Below are 19,372 nucleotides of genomic sequence, written 5' to 3'. Positions count from 1 at the left end.
CGTCTCACAGATCAAGAAACATAAAGTTCATGTTTTCTCTCGTTACCTGCCCAGGAAGATGCCCAGATTGTAGCACCAACAACCAGAAGGAAACCAAACTTTAGGTTAGTGTAACTGATGAATTGAACAAAACGAAATGTTAAAGTTGGTACCTTTAAGCGTATCAATTGTTCGCTCACTTTTAGGTGATTACTATTAATGAAGAAGAAAGCGGAGTCAATGTAAGTAAATCTTGTTTTGATATTACGTATTAATTAGCAGAATATATAGGAGTTATATTTATTTCAATAATTAACTAACCAAATCAAACGATTTTAAACAAAAGAATGATTTTCCAAAAATGTAAAAGCAACGATTTTTTTTTAAAAAAAACATTAAATAAAAACAATAACCTAAAAATAATTCAATGGCACAAAAAGGTAAATATGGTTGAAACAGAAGGTCACTTCAAAAAAGGCCTTATGTTTTAATAGTATTAGTTTTTTTTCAAAATACCACCAATCAAAAAATATAGTAACATTTGGATTTAAACTTTAGTGATTATTGTTTAGGGTTTAATATTAAGGGAAAGGGATTATGAGTTTATTAATGTTTTATCAATATTTTAATTTTTTTGCTTAGAGTTGTTTTATCATAAATTTAGGATATTTGTGAAAATAATCATTTATTAATGGTAAATTTGAAAGTGATATAAAACTTATGATATAATTAAAATTTCCACCAAATATAAATCAAAAATTTATTGTTATTGGTTTGATTAAATTTCCCCAAATTTATTGCTTGCTTATATACTTCTTTTTAGTATTTTAATACTAAATAAAATTTAATAATTTAAAATATATGTCATGACATATTAATACTTCTATAAATACATATAAATAATTTTTTCTTATTTTTAAAATTATTTTAAATATTCTAGTACGAAAAATCTATATATGTGTATATATACTACTAATTATAAAAATTAACAAATAAGAAAAAAATATGCAGATAAACACAAAATAAATACATAAAATTATCTTTTTATTTTCCTTCCATACATGTATTTCATTTAATTTTTTGAGATAATTTTTATAAATTATTTGTAGCCAGTTAAATAATGAATTATATAATTATTTATTAAAGATATCAAAACTTTAATCAGTTTAACTAAAATTGTTTATCAAAATTAACGACGCAATCTAAAATCATAAAGAATATGACAAATAACAAACTCATTCTCAAATAATTTTGTAATATAAATAAATTTTGTAAGTTTTAGAAATTCCAAGAATTTAGTTTAGTAGCATCGCTTTATATTAATAATTATATATGTTTATTTAATTAGATCATTGTTTATAAATTAATATAATAAAATGGTTAAAGATAATAATATAAATTTTAAAATATAAAATATCAATCTTGCTATCCAAAATATATTTTTTAAAAATAAATCAAAGTCAAAAGTTAAGAAGTTGAAAAATTCATAAAATATTATATATTTAATATTTAATATTTTATTTATTTTTTAGATCTTTAAATTAATAGTACATTTACTAATAATTATCTATAAAAGAATTATGTTTGCATGTGTGGACAAACACTTAATTTTAATTTATATTATAAAATTTCAAAACAAATTCTATATTCTTCTTAAAAAAATAATGATATTATTTTATAAAAATATTTATATTTTTAAAATAATATAATTTTAATTTTCTGTAATCATATAAAATATAAATACTGTTGATTTTTTTAACTTCAGCTACATTTAATAGTTCGTCAATCATCCCCATAACTATCTCACAAACAAATTAATCTCTGCGATCATACCGGTAGAAACTTGCAGAACAAATTCTCAACATAGCGTTGTAACCGCAGTCGCAGGCTTAATTGCGGTAAGAGAAACGCATCGTCACTTTTTCCCACTTCACTCTCGCTCTTCTGAGTAAACAGAGGAAGAAGCATCAGATCTCGCAATATGGCTGGAAAACAGCAGAATCATCATCATCGCACTCTCCCCAGATTCAGATCCAAAACCCTAATCCTCACACTCATCATCTCTTCCTTCTCTATACTCGCCATCCTCTACACCTTCCCTTCCTCCTCCGTTCCCTCTCCAAAACCAACGGAAACGTCCTTCGTCGCCTCCCTCGAGCAGTTTCTGATCCACAAGGCGCCGAAGCTCGCTTCACCGGTCAGAGACGACACGGTGCGCGGCGAGAGCGACGACGATGATCTGAAGAGGAAACTCGACGAGAAGGTGTTCGAGAGGGAGAATCGGTTGTTGAGCGAAGATCCGGTCGGGTTTTATCCGGTTAAGGTTTACGTGTACGAGATGCCGAAGAAGTTCACTCTCGATCTTCTCTGGCTGTTTCACAACACTTACAAGGAGACTTCGAACGCCACCTCCAACGGTAGCCCTGTGCATCGCCTTATCGAGCAGGTCACTTGTTGTTCGCTGGACGATTGATTGAATTGATTGATTGATTGTTAGAGCTACTTATGGTTTTGTATATATTGCAGCATTCAATTGATTATTGGCTCTGGGCTGATCTGATCTCTCCTGAATCCGAACGGCTTTTGAAAAGTGTTGTGAGGGTTCATAAGCAGGAGGAAGCAGACTTATTCTATGTTCCGTTTTTCACCACAATCAGCTTCTTCTTGTTGGAGAAGCAGCAATGCAAATCACTCTATAGGGTGTGAGTGAGCTTTGATTTTATATGTTTACTAATAATAGTATTATTATTTAGATAGCTCCTTTGTATTTTTTAAACTGTTAATCCCACTGTAGGAAGCTTTGAAGTGGGTTACTGATCAGCCTGCTTGGAAAAGATCTGAGGGGAGGGATCATATCTTTCCTATTCACCATCCTTGGTCTTTCAAGACCGTCCGCAAATTCGTGAAAAACGCTATCTGGCTTTTACCAGATATGGACTCTACTGGGAACTGGTGACTCCTTCTTGAACTGATTCCGAGTTATGTAGTTTTTTTGCTCTCTAAGGTGACACTTTTGTTGATTCTGTTTTGAAACTTGACCTTTTGTAGGTATAAGCCTGGGCAAGTTTCACTGGAGAAAGACCTGATTCTTCCTTACGTTCCTAATGTTGATATATGTGATGCCAAATGCTTGTCAGAAAGTGCACCGATGAGGACCACGCTTCTTTTTTTCCGAGGACGGCTTAAGAGGAATGCTGTAAAGAGTCTCATGCCTCTTCTCATTGGTCCTATAGATTCTGTCTAATCTCATGTTTTGGCTTAACTGGATTGTTTTATTAGGGAGGTAAAATACGTGCCAAGCTTGGTACGGAACTAAGTGGTGTCAAGGATGTAATCATCACTGAAGGGACTGCCGGGGAGGGAGGGAAACTGGCAGCTCAGGCCGGCATGCGTAGGTAAAGTCTAAGGTTGCTTTCCTAGCCGATTGGATGTGATAACATTTTTTTTTCCTTTTTCATGACTATGTGTGCCTTTCTAGCAGATCTTTATTCTGTTTGTGTCCTGCTGGTGACACACCATCCTCGGCGAGACTGTTTGATGCCATTGTGAGTGGCTGTATACCTGTTATAGTCAGTGACGAGTTGGAACTTCCTTTTGAAGGAATACTTGATTACAAGAAGGTATGTCAAACTAAACATGTTACATTGGTGATTCTAAATTTTCTGAATTTGTCTATATATGTTTAAGCAAGGTCTGTTATTGTTGCCCTCATTTCTTTTCCTTTATTGTTCCTCTCAAGGTTGCTGTGATTGTTTCTTCTAGTGATGCAATACAACCAGGGTGGCTTGTCAATCATCTGAGAAGCCTTGCTCCCTCCCAAGTCAGGAAATTTCAGACTAGCCTTGCTCAAGTAAGTCCTCATCTTCCCAGTTGTGTTTTTTTTTCAAAATGACACGAACCTACTTTCATAATCTGTCTTACACGAAATAAGTAGTTCTCTCGCGTTAGTGCATATCCATATCTTTTATGTAGTGTGGTTATTTTCACTTTCTTCCAGTATTCGAAGCATTTCCTATATTCTAGCCCTGCTCAGCCTTTAGGTCCAGAGGATTTGACGTGGAGAATGGTAAATTTGATCTCATGGTTTAGAACTTAATGTCAAAATCTATGCATTGAGAAATGGATGGTGTTGTTGTTGGAAATGACAGATAGCCGGAAAGCTGGTGAGCATAAAGCTTCACACTAGGAGGTCACAACGGGTGGTGAAAAGATCTAGGAGTATTTGCAGATGCGATTGCTGGATACCAAACTCTACAGCCTCCAATTCTTTGAATCATCTGGCTTAAGAAGATCCATCACATTTTCAAATCTTGAAATATATGTAATGCTCCAAAAATATGCTGTTGAATTTCTTATCCTAAACCATCTCACCATTGTTTATGCTCAAATGCAGCTTCGAGATCCAGCAACATAGCAAATAACAATCGAGTCATATGGACAAAAGGCTTTCGTAGCCATGCCGACCTGATCCAGATATATGGTTTGTTTTGTTATCAGTTTTATGGATAACATGGATATTCATTTTAATATATGCTAGATATTTATATATGTTTTTTAAAAGAAATCATATATGGGTGAGAAGGCATTACGTGTGTGTTTTGTGTTTTTTGACTAAAATCTATAGAAAATGAGAAATAGTTCTATGTTAGTAGTTATACCCTCCCTTGGATATGAAGAAAAAAGAAAAGAGGTTATGACATTTTATTGACCAAAGCTGCGTACACACGTAAGAAATCATATTAGCCCCATCATACCATATATAGAAGAACAGCTTGAAATACCCGTGAAAACCGCGTATTTGTTCATTTCGATTAGGAAAATTACCTAAAGCACCCTCATCGGTTCTTTTTAAGTGTGCTTTTGCACGTTGTTGAGTCCCGAAAGTAACGCCTACCTAGTCCCTACGACATTCTTTTGTGTTTTCTATTTTCTTGTAATAATAACACGAGACGCACAAGATGTCTAATTAATTTCCACCTCTAATTAATTTCCTTAAAGACTATATGGAACTTTCGTAATAAGTAAATAGAAGATCTTAATGGTAAGTTAACTTTTCGTATCCTCTAAATATCAAAGTATTATTTAGAAAGAGAAAAAAAAATTCAAAATTAAGAAGATCTCAAGCGCGTTAAAAAAATAAATAATACTCCAGACAAGAGTCAAAATTAGCTCTTGCACCTTGTCCGAAAAACCTCAAACCCATCTACGGCGGCGTTCCACCTTCGTATTTGCTGTCTCCGCGTCTCAAATTATTTCTTTCCTACTTCATTATTAAAAAAACCGAAAACGAGCATATATCTTCCCTCTCGATTTCTTTTTTTTTCTCTATTCAACAAAAGCTCTGCGCTTAAATCTTCATCGTTCCACCTAATCATAAGATCTTTGAATAAATATATATACAGTCGCTGTCCTCATTACGTGTATTTGTTAGCAGCTAAGGGTCTGCTTGAGTATTTCCTCCTTTCACTATCATCTCTTCTTCAATGCCTCTTCTCCACTTCCATTGAATCCTTCAGACAGATTTGTTCAAAAAGAAAGTGTTTTCCTCTCCCCCTTAAGATCTGAGTCTCTTCCTCTGTAAGGTACTGGAACCAATCATAGGTTTCTTCTTCTTCTCTCTCTTCCACTTTTTGTCTGAATGTCATCTCATCTCTCTTCCCCTTCACTTAGAATCGAAAGTTTGGAACTTTATATTCTTCTTTACCTTTAAAGGCGACGCCTTTTTTGTTATTGTCGTACTTTAGATCCGTTTGCTAATTTTATACTCGTTTTCTTCAGGAGGATCTGCCAAAGCAATGGCATCCCATAACCATTTCACTAAAAGCCGCTCAAATCTATCGAACATGTCCGACGCCAACGATCCAGGGAGGCCGTCTGGTCCGGGCAAAGTCAAGTTCATCACACGAAGAACCAACTCAGGTCGCTACGTCAACTACTCGAGAGACGACCTCGACAGCGAGCTCAGCAGCGCCGAGTTCGCCAGCTACACCGTCCACATCCCTCCTACTCCAAATAACAACCAGTTAATGGACCCATCCATCTCCCAAAAGGTCGAAGAGCAGTACGTTTCCAACTCCATGTTCACCGGAGGTTTCAACAGCGTCACCAAGGCTCACCTCATGGACAAAGTGATCGAGACCGAGACTAGCCACCCGCAGATGGCTGGCTCCAAAGGATCTTCCTGCGCCATCCCCGGCTGCGACGCTAAGGTCATGAGCGATGGGAGAGGACAAGATCTTCTCCCCTGCGAATGCGACTTCAAAATCTGTAGAGACTGTTTCGTTGATGCGGTTAAAACCAACGGTGGGATTTGCCCCGGGTGTAAAGAACAGTACAAGAACACTGATTTGACAGACATGGAGGATGGGTATGGTGGTCAGCGGGGGCTTCCGGGTCCTGAGGGTGGTGGTAGTAGTAGCGGTTCGAAGATGGAGAGGAGGTTGTCGTTGATGAAGTCGACTAGTAAATCGGTTTTGATGAGGAGCCAGACGGGGGATTTTGATCAGAACAGGTGGTTGTTTGAGACCAGTGGGACTTATGGTTATGGGAATGCTTTTTGGACAAAGGATGGGAACTTGGGGAGTAGTAGTAAGGATGGTGATGGTGATGGTGAAGGTGAGGGTACAGAGATGCAAGATTTTATGAGTAAACCTTGGAGACCGCTTACTAGGAAGCTCAAGATTCCTGCTGGTATTATCAGTCCATACAGGTAACAGACAAAAAGCTTTTGCTCTTGTTCTTGTAATTGTTTAGAGCTCTACAACTGGTTTAAACCGTTTTTAAATTGTTGAAATTGGTTTAGATCCATCTAAATTGGTCTAAATCTCTTTAATTAAAAAATAATGTTAGTGTAAATCCACAAATTTATCTAGTTTTTTTTTTGTTATATCTAATTTTTATAATTTATCAAGATAATTTTATAATTAAACTTGAAACTAAAATATGCTATGCAAATGTAAAATATAAATATAAAGAACAAATCAATAATTTATTATAGCTAATAGTAATGTGTTTTTTTAATGTTGCAGGCTGTTGATATTTATCCGTGTGGTTGTTCTTGCACTGTTCTTGAGTTGGAGGATTCAGAATCAAAACCAAGACGCTATATGGTTATGGGGAATGTCTGTAGTCTGTGAGCTTTGGTTCGCCTTTTCTTGGCTACTCGATCAGCTTCCTAAGCTATGTCCCATCAACCGTGCAACCGATCTCGAAGTCCTCAAGGAGAAGTTCGAAACGCCGACACCAAGCAACCCGACAGGAAAATCTGACCTCCCTGGTCTAGACGTGTTCGTCTCAACCGCAGATCCCGACAAAGAGCCTCCTCTGGTCACTGCCAACACCATTTTATCCATTCTCGCAGCGGAGTACCCCGTCGAGAAGCTTTCTTGCTACGTATCCGACGATGGAGGCGCGCTTCTCACGTTTGAAGCCATGGCTGAAGCCGCTAGCTTTGCGAACATTTGGGTTCCTTTCTGCCGTAAGCACGTGATCGAGCCGAGGAATCCTGAGTCGTACTTTAGCTTGAAGAGAGATCCTTACAAGAACAAAGTCAAGTCTGATTTCGTCAAGGACAGGAGACGTGTGAAGCGTGAGTACGATGAGTTCAAAGTCAGGATCAACGGCTTGCCTGATTCCATAAGGAGACGTTCTGATGCTTATCACGCTAGAGAAGAGATTAAAGCCATGAAGATGCAGAGGCAGCAGAACAGAGACGATGAGCTTTTGGAGCCTGTCAAGATTCCTAAAGCTACTTGGATGGCTGATGGTACTCACTGGCCTGGTACTTGGTTGACTCCTGCTACTGACCACTCCAGAAGTGACCACGCTGGTATCATTCAGGTACTTAAACTTTCTTTCTTGTCAGATTAGGTTATAGCCAAAACAACTTTTTTTTTAAACAACTCAAATTAGTTTAAATCATTTTAAATTGGTTAAATTTGGTTTAAATCGATCAAATTAGTCTAAAATCTGTGAAGTTAAAACAATAATATTAATGGAAATCTACAATTTTGTCTAGTTTTTTTTGTATGCGAAATTTTTATAATTCCTCAAAATAATTTTATAATTAAACCTAAAAAGCTACAATATTTTATTTAAATGTAACATATCGAAGGACTAGTCACTGTTCAACATCTCAGTGTTTTTCTTGTTTTCATGTGCAGGTGATGTTGAAGCCACCGAGTGATGAGCCATTACACGGAGTATCCGAAGGGTTTCTCGATCTAACTGACGTGGACATCCGACTTCCCCTCCTCGTCTACGTCTCCCGCGAGAAGCGACCTGGTTACGACCACAACAAGAAAGCAGGAGCCATGAACGCTCTAGTAAGAGCCTCTGCCATAATGTCGAACGGAGCGTTCATACTCAACCTCGACTGCGACCATTACATATACAACTCCGAGGCCATGAGGGAAGGCATGTGCTTCATGATGGACCGAGGAGGAGACCGTCTCTGCTACGTCCAGTTCCCGCAGCGGTTCGAAGGTATCGACCCCTCTGATCGGTACGCTAACCACAACACCGTCTTCTTCGACGTCAACATGAGAGCTCTCGATGGGCTTATGGGTCCGGTCTACGTTGGAACCGGTTGTCTCTTCAGAAGGATAGCTCTCTACGGGTTCGATCCCCCTCGGTCCAAAGAGCATTCCTCTGGTTGCTGTGGTGGTCGTAAGAAGAAGAGTCGTGTCTCCGAGGAGAACAGAGCACTGCGTATGGATGATGAGGAGGAGGACGAGGAGATGAGTCTTTCCTTAGTCCCAAAGAAGTTCGGTAACTCAACGTTCCTTATAGACTCCATACCCGTCGCTGAGTTCCAAGGCAGGCCTTTGGCGGACCACCCGTCAGTTAAAAACGGGCGCCCGCCCGGTGCACTCACCATCCCGCGCGAGCTTCTCGATGCATCAACAGTAGCCGAAGCCATCGCTGTGATCTCTTGCTGGTACGAGGATAAGACCGAGTGGGGATCACGTATCGGTTGGATCTACGGGTCGGTAACCGAAGACGTTGTGACCGGTTATAGAATGCATAACCGGGGGTGGAAGTCGGTTTACTGCGTGACGAAACGTGATGCATTTAGAGGCACTGCTCCTATTAACTTGACGGATAGGCTCCACCAGGTTCTCCGCTGGGCTACTGGCTCGGTGGAGATCTTCTTTTCGCGTAACAACGCGCTTTTCGCTACCTCTAAGATGAAGTTCCTTCAGAGGATAGCTTACTTGAACGTCGGCATCTACCCGTTCACCTCCATCTTCTTGATCGTCTACTGTTTCCTTCCAGCTCTTTCTCTCTTCTCTGGTCAGTTCATCGTCCAGACGCTTAACATCACTTTCCTAGTCTACCTGCTCATCATCTCCATCACTCTCTGCTTGCTGGCCTTGCTGGAGATCAAATGGTCTGGGATCTCCCTGGAGGAATGGTGGAGAAACGAGCAGTTCTGGCTCATCGGTGGGACCAGCGCCCACCTCGCGGCGGTCATCCAAGGCTTGCTGAAAGTCGTGTTTGGACTCGAGATCCAGTTCACGCTCACGTCAAAGTCGGGAGGAGACGACGTGGACGACGAGTTCGCGGATCTGTACATGGTGAAGTGGACCTCGCTTATGATCCCACCGATCACGATCATGATGGTGAACTTGGTAGCCATCGCGGTGGGGTTCAGCAGGACGATATACGCGGTGATACCTCAGTGGAGTAAGCTGATAGGAGGAGTGTTCTTTAGCTTCTGGGTGTTGGCTCATCTCTATCCTTTTGCTAAAGGGTTGATGGGGAGGAGAGGGAGGACGCCGACGATTGTTTATGTTTGGTCTGGTCTTATTGCTATTACGATATCTCTTCTTTGGGTTTCTGTTAGTCCGCCTCCTGGGACTACTGGTATTGGAGGATTCAGTTTTCCATGATAGGTTTTGTTGGTTCGTTGAGTTCCTTCTTCTTCTCACAAAACATTGGTCTTTTTATTTTGCTGTAGTAAAATAACGTTCGTTTATTAGATTTTTTGTTTCTATGTCTGGTAAGAATATTGATGATGGGTGGTCATGTTTAGAACAGAGATCAGCTTAATATAGAACTTAGTAGTTTCTCTTGTTGTTTTTTTTTTTTGGTTGTCTTGTCTTTCCTTTTTAGCATCTCAAAGTCAGCCTCAATGGCTATCCATTGTTCTGTCGTCTTGACCACATTACACACTCTCTCAACCTCAAGATCTCCAATCGTGGAAGATCATTGATCAAGGTAATGTCAAGATCATAATAAACCGCAGCGTTTGTAGCTTAGGCTCTATCAAGTGCCATGGCATCCACCACATCGTGCTACTTCTGGAGAGAATCACACTTCAAAGGCTTCTTGTTATGTAGTTTTTGTGTCATAACACGAGTGTCACAATAGTTCTGGCACATAGTAAAAAATAAATTATGCAAACTATATGTACTAAAAGTTAGGAGAGTGAGAATTAGGGAAAATTCCTTAAAAATACACAGACTGAATTTCTTTTGCTGAAAAAATGCACGAACTTTTTTGGCTTCCCAAAAAATACACAAACTAATTTTGATTGTCCATAAAATACACGAACTTTTGAATTTTGAAGGTTTCACACCTCAATTTTAACGGTGTAAACAGTGACTAACAGAATAGTAAGACGCCGTTAGACACCGTTAACTCTGACTAAAAAGTTCATGTATTTTTTGGATAACCAAAATTAGTTCGTGTATTTTTCGGGAAGTCTAAAAAGTTCGTGTATTTTTTCAGCAAAGAAAATTTAATATGTGTATTTTTAAGGAATTTTCATATGAAGTTTGGATATTTCATATCCTATTCAGATGCTAAATATCTTGACCCAATACAGATCCAAAATTTATATTTGTAAACTTTCGGTTTGGTTTTGGACCGAATATTTTCGGATCAGTTTCGATCCAAGTTTTTGAATCCGGCTAAAATATCTAGACCTAATCTTGACATTTTTAGCCGGATTCAAAAACTTGGATTGGAACTGACCCGAAAATATTCGGTCCAAAACCAAACCGAAAGTTTACAAATATTTGTTGGGTCCAAAACTCATCTACTTGAAAGAATTGAAACCAAAAAGAACTGATCTGAATAGACATGGGCCTAATAAAATCGATACGAATAGATTCAATCCGACAAGATCTTTCTGCTAACAATTTTGTTATTATTTTTGCAACATTTTTTAGTTTTGTTTTTGTAACAGAAACATTTTTAATTAATATGAAACTTTCAATGTAAATTTAGAGTTGTTTGTGAATTTTTAGATATATATGATAGATTTCGACTAAAGTGGACTCAACAAATATTTGTAAACTTTTGGTTTGGTTTTGGAGAGAATATTTTTGGGTTAGTTCTGATTCAAGTTTTTGAATCCGGTTAAAATGTTTAGCCGGATTCAAAAACTTGAATCAGAACTGACCCGGAAATATTCGGTCCAAAACCAAACCGAAAGTTTACAAATATAAAATTTCGGATATGTATCATGTGATAGAGAATGTGTTTTTTTTCCAGGTCTTTGGGTCGGATTAGGGCCTTTTTTCCGGATCTGGATCTTTCAGATCGAAAATATTTGGTCCAAAACCAAACCGAAAGTTTACAAATATAAAATTTTGGATATGTTTTGGGTCCAGATATTTAGCCTCTGAATAGTATATGAAATATCCAAACTTCATTTGAAAATTCCTTAAAAATAAACATACTAAATTTCCTTTGCTGAAAAAATACACGAACTTTTTAGGCTTCCCGAAAAATACACGAACTAATTTTGGTTGTCCAAAAAATACATGAACTTTTTAATCAGAGTTAACGGCGTCTAACGGCGTTTTACTATTCTGTTAGTCACTGTTTACACCGTTAAAATCGAGGTGTGAAACCTTCAAAATTCAAAAGTTCGTGTATTTTATGGACAATCAAAATTAGTTTGTGTATTTTTTGGGAAGCCAAAAAAGTTCGTGTATTTTTTCAGCAAAAGAAATTCAGTCTGTGTATTTTTAAGGAATTTTCCCTGAGAATTAATATGATAAAAATGAGGTAAAATAAAATTACAATATTTTCCTTTGTAAAGAGGCCTTCAAAATTCCGACACTGTGGGCTATATAGTGGACCCAAACAAATCGGGTTTTCGGTTCGGATAAAACCCACCCGAAATCTAAAATACACCAGTTTCCTTGAACAGATAAACCCTACCAAAACCCTCGGCAACTTTCCTTCTCTGCCTCCTCCTCCTACATTTTTCTATGGCTCCTTAAAAAAGTTTCTTGTTCATCAAGCCAGTCTCTTCCTCATTAATATTTTTACAGCATTTTTTTTAAAATCTCTGTGAATCTCTAAGAACCCTAATCCCTTGTCAGAGATTCCCGAGGGGAAAAAAGAATGGCTCAGAAATGTGCGATCGGTTTGATGTCAGCTCTAGCAGCCGCCGCGTCACTATCGAAATCGAACGTCGCTTCTGCAGATGGATCTCTCACCTTCTCCACTTCGAATCCTCAGCAGCAGGGCTCTACTCCTCCTCCCGCGGCGCCGGGATCCTCCGGGAAAGAGTCTTCTGTTCCCGGCGAAGAATCCGATGCTCCTCCTCCGCGGATTCGGAACGATAACCCGAGAACGACTTCGGCGGGGTTCGATCCGGAGGCGCTGGAGCGAGGTGCAAAGGCCTTGAAGGGGATTAACAACTCCGCTCACGCCAAAAAGGTCTCTCTAAGAACAACTTGGAGAGATTGTAGATTAGATCTGATTAATGTGTTCTTTAGGATGAGAAGTTTAGTGTTTGGCCTCTCACGATTGAATGAATGTGTGTGTTTCTTCGTAGGTATTTGAAAGTATGAAGACACGAGAAGAGACGAGGCAAGCTGAGTTTACTGCTAAGGCCCAAGAGTTTAAAGCTTTGCAATCCCAAGCTGAAGCTGTGAGATCATCTTTTACTCTCTTTAGCTCATTCTCAATATATATTTTGATCACATGATCTGATTGGCTAGTACCTTAGAATAGTTGGGCGCTTTGGAAACGGTATTTTAATTGATTATTTTTAATGTTTTCTTACAACTTTCTGTTTTAACTACTAGAATTGATTTTTGCAACTGCGGTATAACCATCTCTGTTATTAATTTGAAGATTCCTGGCTATAATGTTATGTTTGCTGACTTTTTCCTTTTTCACAGGAGAGGCAAAGGGTAATATACGATGAACAGAAGAAACTTGCTCAGCACCAAGCACAAACAAAAGCACAGATGGCTCGCTATGAAGATGAATTAGCAAGAAAAAGGATGCAGGCATGTGTTTACCACAAAAAATAGATTATTTATTTAACACTGAGGACTTATATTCTGCATATCGTGTTACAGGCTGAGAATGAAGCCCAGAGAACACGAAATCAAGAACTTGTGAAGATGCAAGAAGAATCATCAATCAGGATGGAAGTAGCTCGACGAGCTACCGAGGAAGAGATTCAAGCGCAGAGACGACAAACGGAGAGGGAGAAAGCTGAGATTGAACGCGAGACTATCAGGGTCAAAGCTATGGCTGAAGCTGAAGGGAGAGCCCGTGAATCTAAGCTCTCTGAAGACGTTAACAGGAGAATGCTTGTTGATCGTGCAAAAGCTGAAAGAGAAAAATGGGTTTCAGCTATAAACACTACTTTTGATCACATTGGAGGTCTGACATTAGTGACACAGTATCTTCTTCTCTTTTTAATTCATTCATGGTGGAAACTTATCTATGGCAGTTTCGTCAGAGCAGTAATAAGTGTCTAATAAATAGCTTGTGAGTATACTAGGCGTGTTTTTGTCCTTCTCAATAGGTGATTGACTCTTTATTTCCTTTTTCCTAGGTGGGTTGCGTATGATTCTAACAGATCAAAATAAGCTGGTTGTTGCTGTTGGAGGACTCACTGCTCTTGCAGCTGGAATCTACACAACTAGGTAAAAAAACTAAATATGGTTGGAAAAAGAATCCAGTCATGCCTTCTTGTTGTTCAAGGCTGAGGAACTTAGTCAGCTTAATAAATTGCTTGATGCAGAGAAGGTGCCAAGGTTATCTGGAGCTACGTGGATAGAGTCTTAGGACAACCTTCTCTTATTCGAGAATCATCGAGGGGGAAGTACCCTTGGTCTGGATCGCTTTCTCGTGCCTTCTCCACGTTACGGGGTGGAGGTAAGGCGGCTGCATCCAAAAACGGAAAGGGGTTCGGTGATGTTATTTTGCATCCTTCTCTCCAAAAGAGAATCGAACAGCTAGCTAGTGCAACTGCCAACACAAAATCCCACCAAGCACCTTTCCGAAATATGCTTTTCTACGGTCCCCCAGGAACAGGAAAGACAATGGCTGCACGAGAGCTAGCTCGCAAATCTGTATGTATTTGCTCCATTTCTAATGCTCATAATCACTATATCAGTTACGAAGCTTAGATGCATCTGAGATCTTACTTCTATGTTTCTCATGGGGGTAATTAAATTGCAGAATCTCAAGCTTGTTACTTTGATAATCACACTCTTCCTTTAACTTATTATACCATTCAGGGTCTAGATTATGCGTTGATGACGGGTGGAGATGTTGCTCCACTGGGAGCTCAGGCTGTTACAAAGATACACCAACTGTTTGACTGGTCCAAAAAATCTAAGAGGGGCTTGTTGCTATTCATCGATGAAGCTGATGCATTTCTGTGCGAGTAAGTCACATTTACGATATGATAATCTTAACTCTCAGGGGTTTTGGTTTCTCTGTGTTAACTCAGATTTTGCAAATTCGACAGGCGGAACAAAACATACATGAGTGAAGCGCAAAGAAGTGCACTAAATGCACTCCTCTTCCGAACGGGTGACCAGTCCAAAGACATAGTCCTAGCGCTTGCCACAAACCGACCAGGTGATCTAGACTCAGCGGTGGCTGACCGTGTGGATGAGACTCTCGAGTTCCCCTTGCCTGGAGAAGAAGAGCGCTTCAAGCTTCTAAACCTCTACCTAGACAAGTACATAACCAAGACCAATCTAAAAAAGCCGGGTTTGCTCCAAAGCCTTTTCAAAAGAGACCAGCAGAAGATCGAGGTAAAAGGCGTCACAGAGTATCTCCTGAAGGAAGCTGCCGCCAAAACGAAAGGTTTTTCAGGTAGAGAGATAGCGAAGCTGATGGCTAGCGTTCAAGCGGCTGTGTATGGAAGCTCGGACTGCTTGTTGGACGCAAACCTTTTCAGAGAGGTGATTGATTACAAAGTCGCGGAGCATCTACAGAGAAAAAAACTAGCTGGAACCGATACAGGTAACAAGAAATGACATCATTTAAAACTTGTCTTCAACATAGGTTTCTATCTCTGCAGCAACTGTAGATTTGAACCTCCCTAAAAACTCAAAACCCTGAGCAATATATTTCAAAAGGGTTTAGGCAAAGAAAAAGAAGCTTTGATTATTTAAATTGTTTGGGAGAGAGTTTGATGACTGCTTTAAATTATTTATTCTTAGCCATTACAGTCTTGAGTTGATCTTTATCATCACTCTTTGGAAAAATGAGGCAATACTGATCCCTTTGTAAGATGAGCTTATTATATCCACTTTTTGATATATTAATAAAAGAAAATTGTTATATCTAGTTACCAGACAACAATATCATTAACCATCCAACATTATGTTAATGTTTCACTCGTGAGCAACTACAACAACTTGCTTCCCGACGTTGTTACCATGGAAGAGTCCAATCAGAGCTTCAGGGGCTTTCTCGAGTCCTTCAGCTACATCTTCCACGTACGCAATCTTCCCTTCTTTGATGCACGGAATCACGAACTCTAAGAACTTTGCGTACTTGTCGTAGAAATCAAACACTGCAAAGCCTTGAATGCGGATTCGCTTGTAGATTATGTTGGATAGGTTGTGAACACCTTCGTGGTTCTCAAGATTGTACTGTGAGATCATTCCGCAGACAGCGATACGCCCGTGAACGTTCATGTTTAGGAGCACTGCATCTAGCATTTTGCCTCCTACGTTCTCAAAGTATATGTCAATGCCTCTGGGAAAACACCTGAAAAACAAATAAGAAAATCCCTCTTATATTATTAGAATGCTGCTAACAAAAAAAAAATCATCTTATGTTTAACAGTTATACGACATCTAAAATGGTTATTGGAACCTTTTGAGGGCAGCAGTAAGGTCTTGTTCTTCCTTGTAGTTAAACGCATCATCAAACCCAAACTTGTTTTTGAGGAGATCAACCTAAGCAAAAGGGCAAAGTCATTCTCTTGAAGACAAAACCAAGACACATAAAACCAGAGGTGATGATCAGACAAACCTTTTCTTTACTTCCAGCGCTTCCAACGACATAGCAACCCATCATCTTAGCAAACTGTCCCACAAGCTGGCCAACTGCACCAGATGCAGCCGACACATAGACTGTCTCTCCTTTCTTCGGAGAACAAACTTCATAGAATCCGGCATAGGCGGTCATACCGGGCATACCTGTGAGGAAGAGAGAAAAAAATCCATGAAGGAGAGTAGTATATATCAAGACATACTATTAAAACACTTCCAAATCTTAAGTTAATATTTGTTAGACATGTAGTGGTTATTACTTTCAACGTCAGGATCTCTGTCTTAAGCTAGGACTTTTGTACCAACAAGCTACTTTTTCTGACACTACCGAAAAAACAGGATGAAGTTCCAGAAAACATACCGAGAAGTCCAGTGTAGTAGGACAAGGGAACATCAGTGTGATGGATCTTGAAATGCATGTCAGGAATAGGAGTAACCACACTGTACTCCTCCCATCCAACGATTCCCCACATTAAGTCGCCTTCTTTGTAATCCGGATGGCCTGATTCTATCACTCTAGACACTCCAAACCCTAAGATTGGCTACACCCCAAAACACACACAATGAAACATTTAGCACAACAGACTGGTACTTCAGTTGTTGATCCTATTCGAAGTTGAAAGATTAAAACATTTTATTTGGCCGTACCTTGCCGGGAGTGTAAGCCTGAGCAATACCAGAAGCAGCAGGCTTCCCCATGCGAGACCGCATGTAAGGATCGCATGACAGGTAGAGATTCTTCACAAGAACAGAGTTAGACCCCTTGGGAAGCTTAAGCTCGACGGTGGTGGTGGTGGTTATATCAAAGTCCGATTCCTTTGGGAAACCACTCACGTAGTCTCTCAGTATCACCTGCTTGTTCGTCGCCGTCGCTCCGCCATTTCCTCCGGTGCTCATCGTTTTCTTCTCTGAAATTCACTTCTGAGTTCTGAGTTACGTGAAACTGTTACTTTCCTTTTTTGTCGAGGACTCGGGCTGCTTTTATAATGGGTTCTCGTGTGGCTGTGTGTGAGCCACAAAGATTTCAAGAATGACGTCACTGCTGATTCACCGCTCTCTACTTTCTTCACGATTTTGAAGTCTGAACGCGGCTCCAATAATTTTTCAACGTTTCTCATACGTACTTTCCCATTTTGATAAAATTCTATTCCTTTTCACATTCTTTATTTTTTAGTGCTTATGTTTCTCACAAATGATTTTTGTAAAGCATACTATAGATTTTACAGCAAGACAATCTCTAATTTAGTATATGCGATCAGTAAATTTAATTTTAGTAGCCTCATTTACAAAGAAATTTCTTCTTTTTTTTGTCCAGTGAATGCTATCCTAGGCTTTCTAATTTAAATTGTTAACGTTATATAACTTGATACTATTCTTTTTTTTCTTTTTTTAGAACACTTGATACTATTCGTTCTTTTAAAACTTTAGTTTATTAATATTGGTTCATAACCACTATATCACTAAAAACAATAAAGCACAAAAAATACTAGAGATCCTTTTCACACTAGAAATAGACATATTAACAGTTGACAATCTTATAAAAAAAATTATTAGAGATGGATTAATAGAGATAAAAACCATAAATAGATTACTTAAGATATTATAGTGTTTTAGGTAGAACTATGATATGTGCAACAAAAGCACGTGATGCAGCTTCTAGTCTCCGTCTTTGTGTTTTTTTTGGATGCAAACCAAGTCGTTGTGTTGTTGTACTTGATGCGTTAACGACGACAACACTAGACATAGAGTCTCTTGTCGCGTTGGAACTGGAAGATATTTACCCCATGTATAAGGGACACACTAAGCTAAATAACATTCGAGATAGCCTATGACACATTGATAGAGGTTTTAGTGGCATTGTAAATACATTCATGCTTTTGTTCCTACGTTTATGAGAGTATACCAAGTAATCAGATTAAGCCTAGTAACTAAACAAATTAATAAATTTTGTATAACGACCGACTATGGAATCCAACAACATATATATATAGTCCTTGTTCCAAAATCACAAGTCTTACATTAAAACCCCATTAATGATATTGTAAATCACATTTATCTATACGTAAAAATATACAATCTAGTTTGTGTCTAAAAACGTTAATCCATGTTTTTTGCAATATTTAAGTTATTTTCTATAAATAAAATTAATTTGCAATACTATATACAAAGCTTATTTCTAAAGTATAACATTACAAAGAAAATAAAAAGATGCACCCAACTGGAAATTTAAAATGAAGAAAATACAATACAACATATAAAATAAAAACTGAAACAAGCTTTCTTCTGAACCATCTTTTTTGAACAGAATTTTCGATGCAATTAACTTCAGAAATTATATAATCGACGAAATTCCAAGGGAAGACTTCTTTTGTTGCAATTAACTTCAAATGATATTATTACTGTTTTTAAATTTAAAATCCATTTTTTTCTATTAAGAGATGTAGGAGTTGGAACTTCGATTATTTTATCGGTTCGATTTGACTCGGTTTGGTTTGGTAATTCGGTTCTAAAGTTTTTTTAACTGAAGTAAACTATAATTAGTTTGGTCTAGATTTTTTTCGATCTGTTTCAGTTTAGTTCAAAATAGTCTCCTCGAGTTTAGCTTTTTTAAGAGAAATCATATTTTAAAACATAAACGAATAGTCATGAAATCATGAGATTATGAAAAAATAAATTATGTAAACTAAATCAAATAATAAAACTAAAACAAAAATTCTACAAACACGAAAAATTTATAAAAACACAACAAAACCAGTCAACTAAAGTAAATAGAGAATATGGAAGCCCCCTTGGTCCAGTGGTTTAATTAAGGGTTTAATTGTTTCTACACCCGGAGGTTTGGGATTCAAACCTCAGAAAATATCAAATTATGCAGATTATGGAGAAACATGTTACAGGAGATCTTCAGCTTGGTACATGGCGTACCATCGAACATGGATCTCATAGGACGGCTCAGAGTGATGCAGTCAGGCGTATATTCTCAAAGGATGGTAGAATTGTCGGCTGTAAAATCGTTTTTGTAATATTCTCATCATTGTAATAGTATAATTAATCGATAATAATCGACTCAAGACGTTAAAAAAAAGTAAATAGAGAATTAAAAAGCTAACATC

General features: G+C 38.3%; 4 protein-coding genes across 4 annotated transcripts; 3 read left to right on the top strand and 1 right to left on the bottom strand.

Moving 5' to 3' along the window:
* The first annotated feature begins 1,785 nt into the window (after positions 1-1,785).
* Positions 1,786-4,575, top strand: LOC108833902 (probable arabinosyltransferase ARAD1). The gene is made up of 10 exons (XM_018607295.2): positions 1,786-2,425; positions 2,506-2,679; positions 2,774-2,931; positions 3,028-3,175; positions 3,259-3,374; positions 3,461-3,599; positions 3,719-3,829; positions 3,977-4,045; positions 4,128-4,300; positions 4,373-4,575. The coding sequence occupies exons 1-9, from the start codon at positions 1,961-1,963 to the stop codon at positions 4,263-4,265; spliced, it is 1,518 nt and encodes a 505-aa protein (XP_018462797.1). The 5' UTR covers positions 1,786-1,960; the 3' UTR covers positions 4,266-4,300; positions 4,373-4,575.
* Positions 4,576-5,161: 586 nt separating this feature from the next.
* LOC108817046 (cellulose synthase-like protein D2) lies at positions 5,162-10,058 on the top strand. The gene is made up of 4 exons (XM_018589638.2): positions 5,162-5,561; positions 5,758-6,688; positions 7,008-7,818; positions 8,142-10,058. The coding sequence occupies exons 2-4, from the start codon at positions 5,775-5,777 to the stop codon at positions 9,870-9,872; spliced, it is 3,456 nt and encodes a 1,151-aa protein (XP_018445140.1). The 5' UTR covers positions 5,162-5,561; positions 5,758-5,774; the 3' UTR covers positions 9,873-10,058.
* A 2,095-nt stretch (positions 10,059-12,153) lies between these two features.
* On the top strand, positions 12,154-15,422 carry LOC108817047 (uncharacterized). The gene is made up of 8 exons (XM_018589639.2): positions 12,154-12,660; positions 12,779-12,874; positions 13,128-13,238; positions 13,311-13,620; positions 13,796-13,886; positions 13,985-14,315; positions 14,484-14,632; positions 14,717-15,422. The coding sequence occupies exons 1-8, from the start codon at positions 12,343-12,345 to the stop codon at positions 15,231-15,233; spliced, it is 1,923 nt and encodes a 640-aa protein (XP_018445141.1). The 5' UTR covers positions 12,154-12,342; the 3' UTR covers positions 15,234-15,422.
* A 42-nt stretch (positions 15,423-15,464) lies between these two features.
* On the bottom strand, positions 15,465-17,222 carry LOC108817048 (NADP-dependent alkenal double bond reductase P2). Its single transcript, XM_018589640.2, has 5 exons — positions 16,908-17,222; positions 16,621-16,801; positions 16,240-16,406; positions 16,081-16,163; positions 15,465-15,972 (listed from the first exon to the last, which is right to left on the bottom strand). The coding sequence occupies exons 1-5, from the start codon at positions 17,154-17,156 to the stop codon at positions 15,594-15,596; spliced, it is 1,059 nt and encodes a 352-aa protein (XP_018445142.1). The 5' UTR covers positions 17,157-17,222; the 3' UTR covers positions 15,465-15,593.
* Between the last annotated feature and the right edge of the window lie 2,150 nt (positions 17,223-19,372).

Source organism: Raphanus sativus, chromosome 7, assembly GCF_000801105.2.
Source record: "Raphanus sativus cultivar WK10039 chromosome 7, ASM80110v3, whole genome shotgun sequence".
Taxonomy (NCBI): Eukaryota; Viridiplantae; Streptophyta; class Magnoliopsida; order Brassicales; family Brassicaceae; genus Raphanus; species Raphanus sativus.
Note: the sequence above shows the minus strand (reverse complement) of the source record. Positions and strands in the feature narration are given on the sequence as shown.

Bases quoted from the DNA above. Each gene is read 5' to 3' on its own strand.
- LOC108817047 (XM_018589639.2), top strand. From the start codon at position 12,343: ATGGCTCAGAAATGTGCGATCGGTTTGATGTCAGCTCTAGCAGCCGCC. The intron at 12,875-13,127 runs GTGAGATCATCT...CCTTTTTCACAG, and splicing joins TGCAATCCCAAGCTGAAGCT to GAGAGGCAAAGGGTAATATA. The intron at 13,887-13,984 runs GTAAAAAAACTA...TGCTTGATGCAG, and splicing joins GCTGGAATCTACACAACTAG to AGAAGGTGCCAAGGTTATCT.
- LOC108833902 (XM_018607295.2), top strand. From the start codon at position 1,961: ATGGCTGGAAAACAGCAGAATCATCATCATCGCACTCTCCCCAGATTC. The intron at 2,932-3,027 runs GTGACTCCTTCT...GACCTTTTGTAG, and splicing joins ATGGACTCTACTGGGAACTG to GTATAAGCCTGGGCAAGTTT. The intron at 3,600-3,718 runs GTATGTCAAACT...GTTCCTCTCAAG, and splicing joins GAATACTTGATTACAAGAAG to GTTGCTGTGATTGTTTCTTC.
- LOC108817046 (XM_018589638.2), top strand. From the start codon at position 5,775: ATGGCATCCCATAACCATTTCACTAAAAGCCGCTCAAATCTATCGAAC. The intron at 6,689-7,007 runs GTAACAGACAAA...TTAATGTTGCAG, and splicing joins GGTATTATCAGTCCATACAG to GCTGTTGATATTTATCCGTG. The intron at 7,819-8,141 runs GTACTTAAACTT...TTTCATGTGCAG, and splicing joins ACCACGCTGGTATCATTCAG to GTGATGTTGAAGCCACCGAG.
- LOC108817048 (XM_018589640.2), bottom strand. From the start codon at position 17,156: ATGAGCACCGGAGGAAATGGCGGAGCGACGGCGACGAACAAGCAGGTG. The intron at 16,802-16,907 runs GTACGGCCAAAT...TTTGGGGTGTAG, and splicing joins AGGCTTACACTCCCGGCAAG to CCAATCTTAGGGTTTGGAGT. The intron at 16,407-16,620 runs GTATGTTTTCTG...TCTTCCTCACAG, and splicing joins CTACTACACTGGACTTCTCG to GTATGCCCGGTATGACCGCC.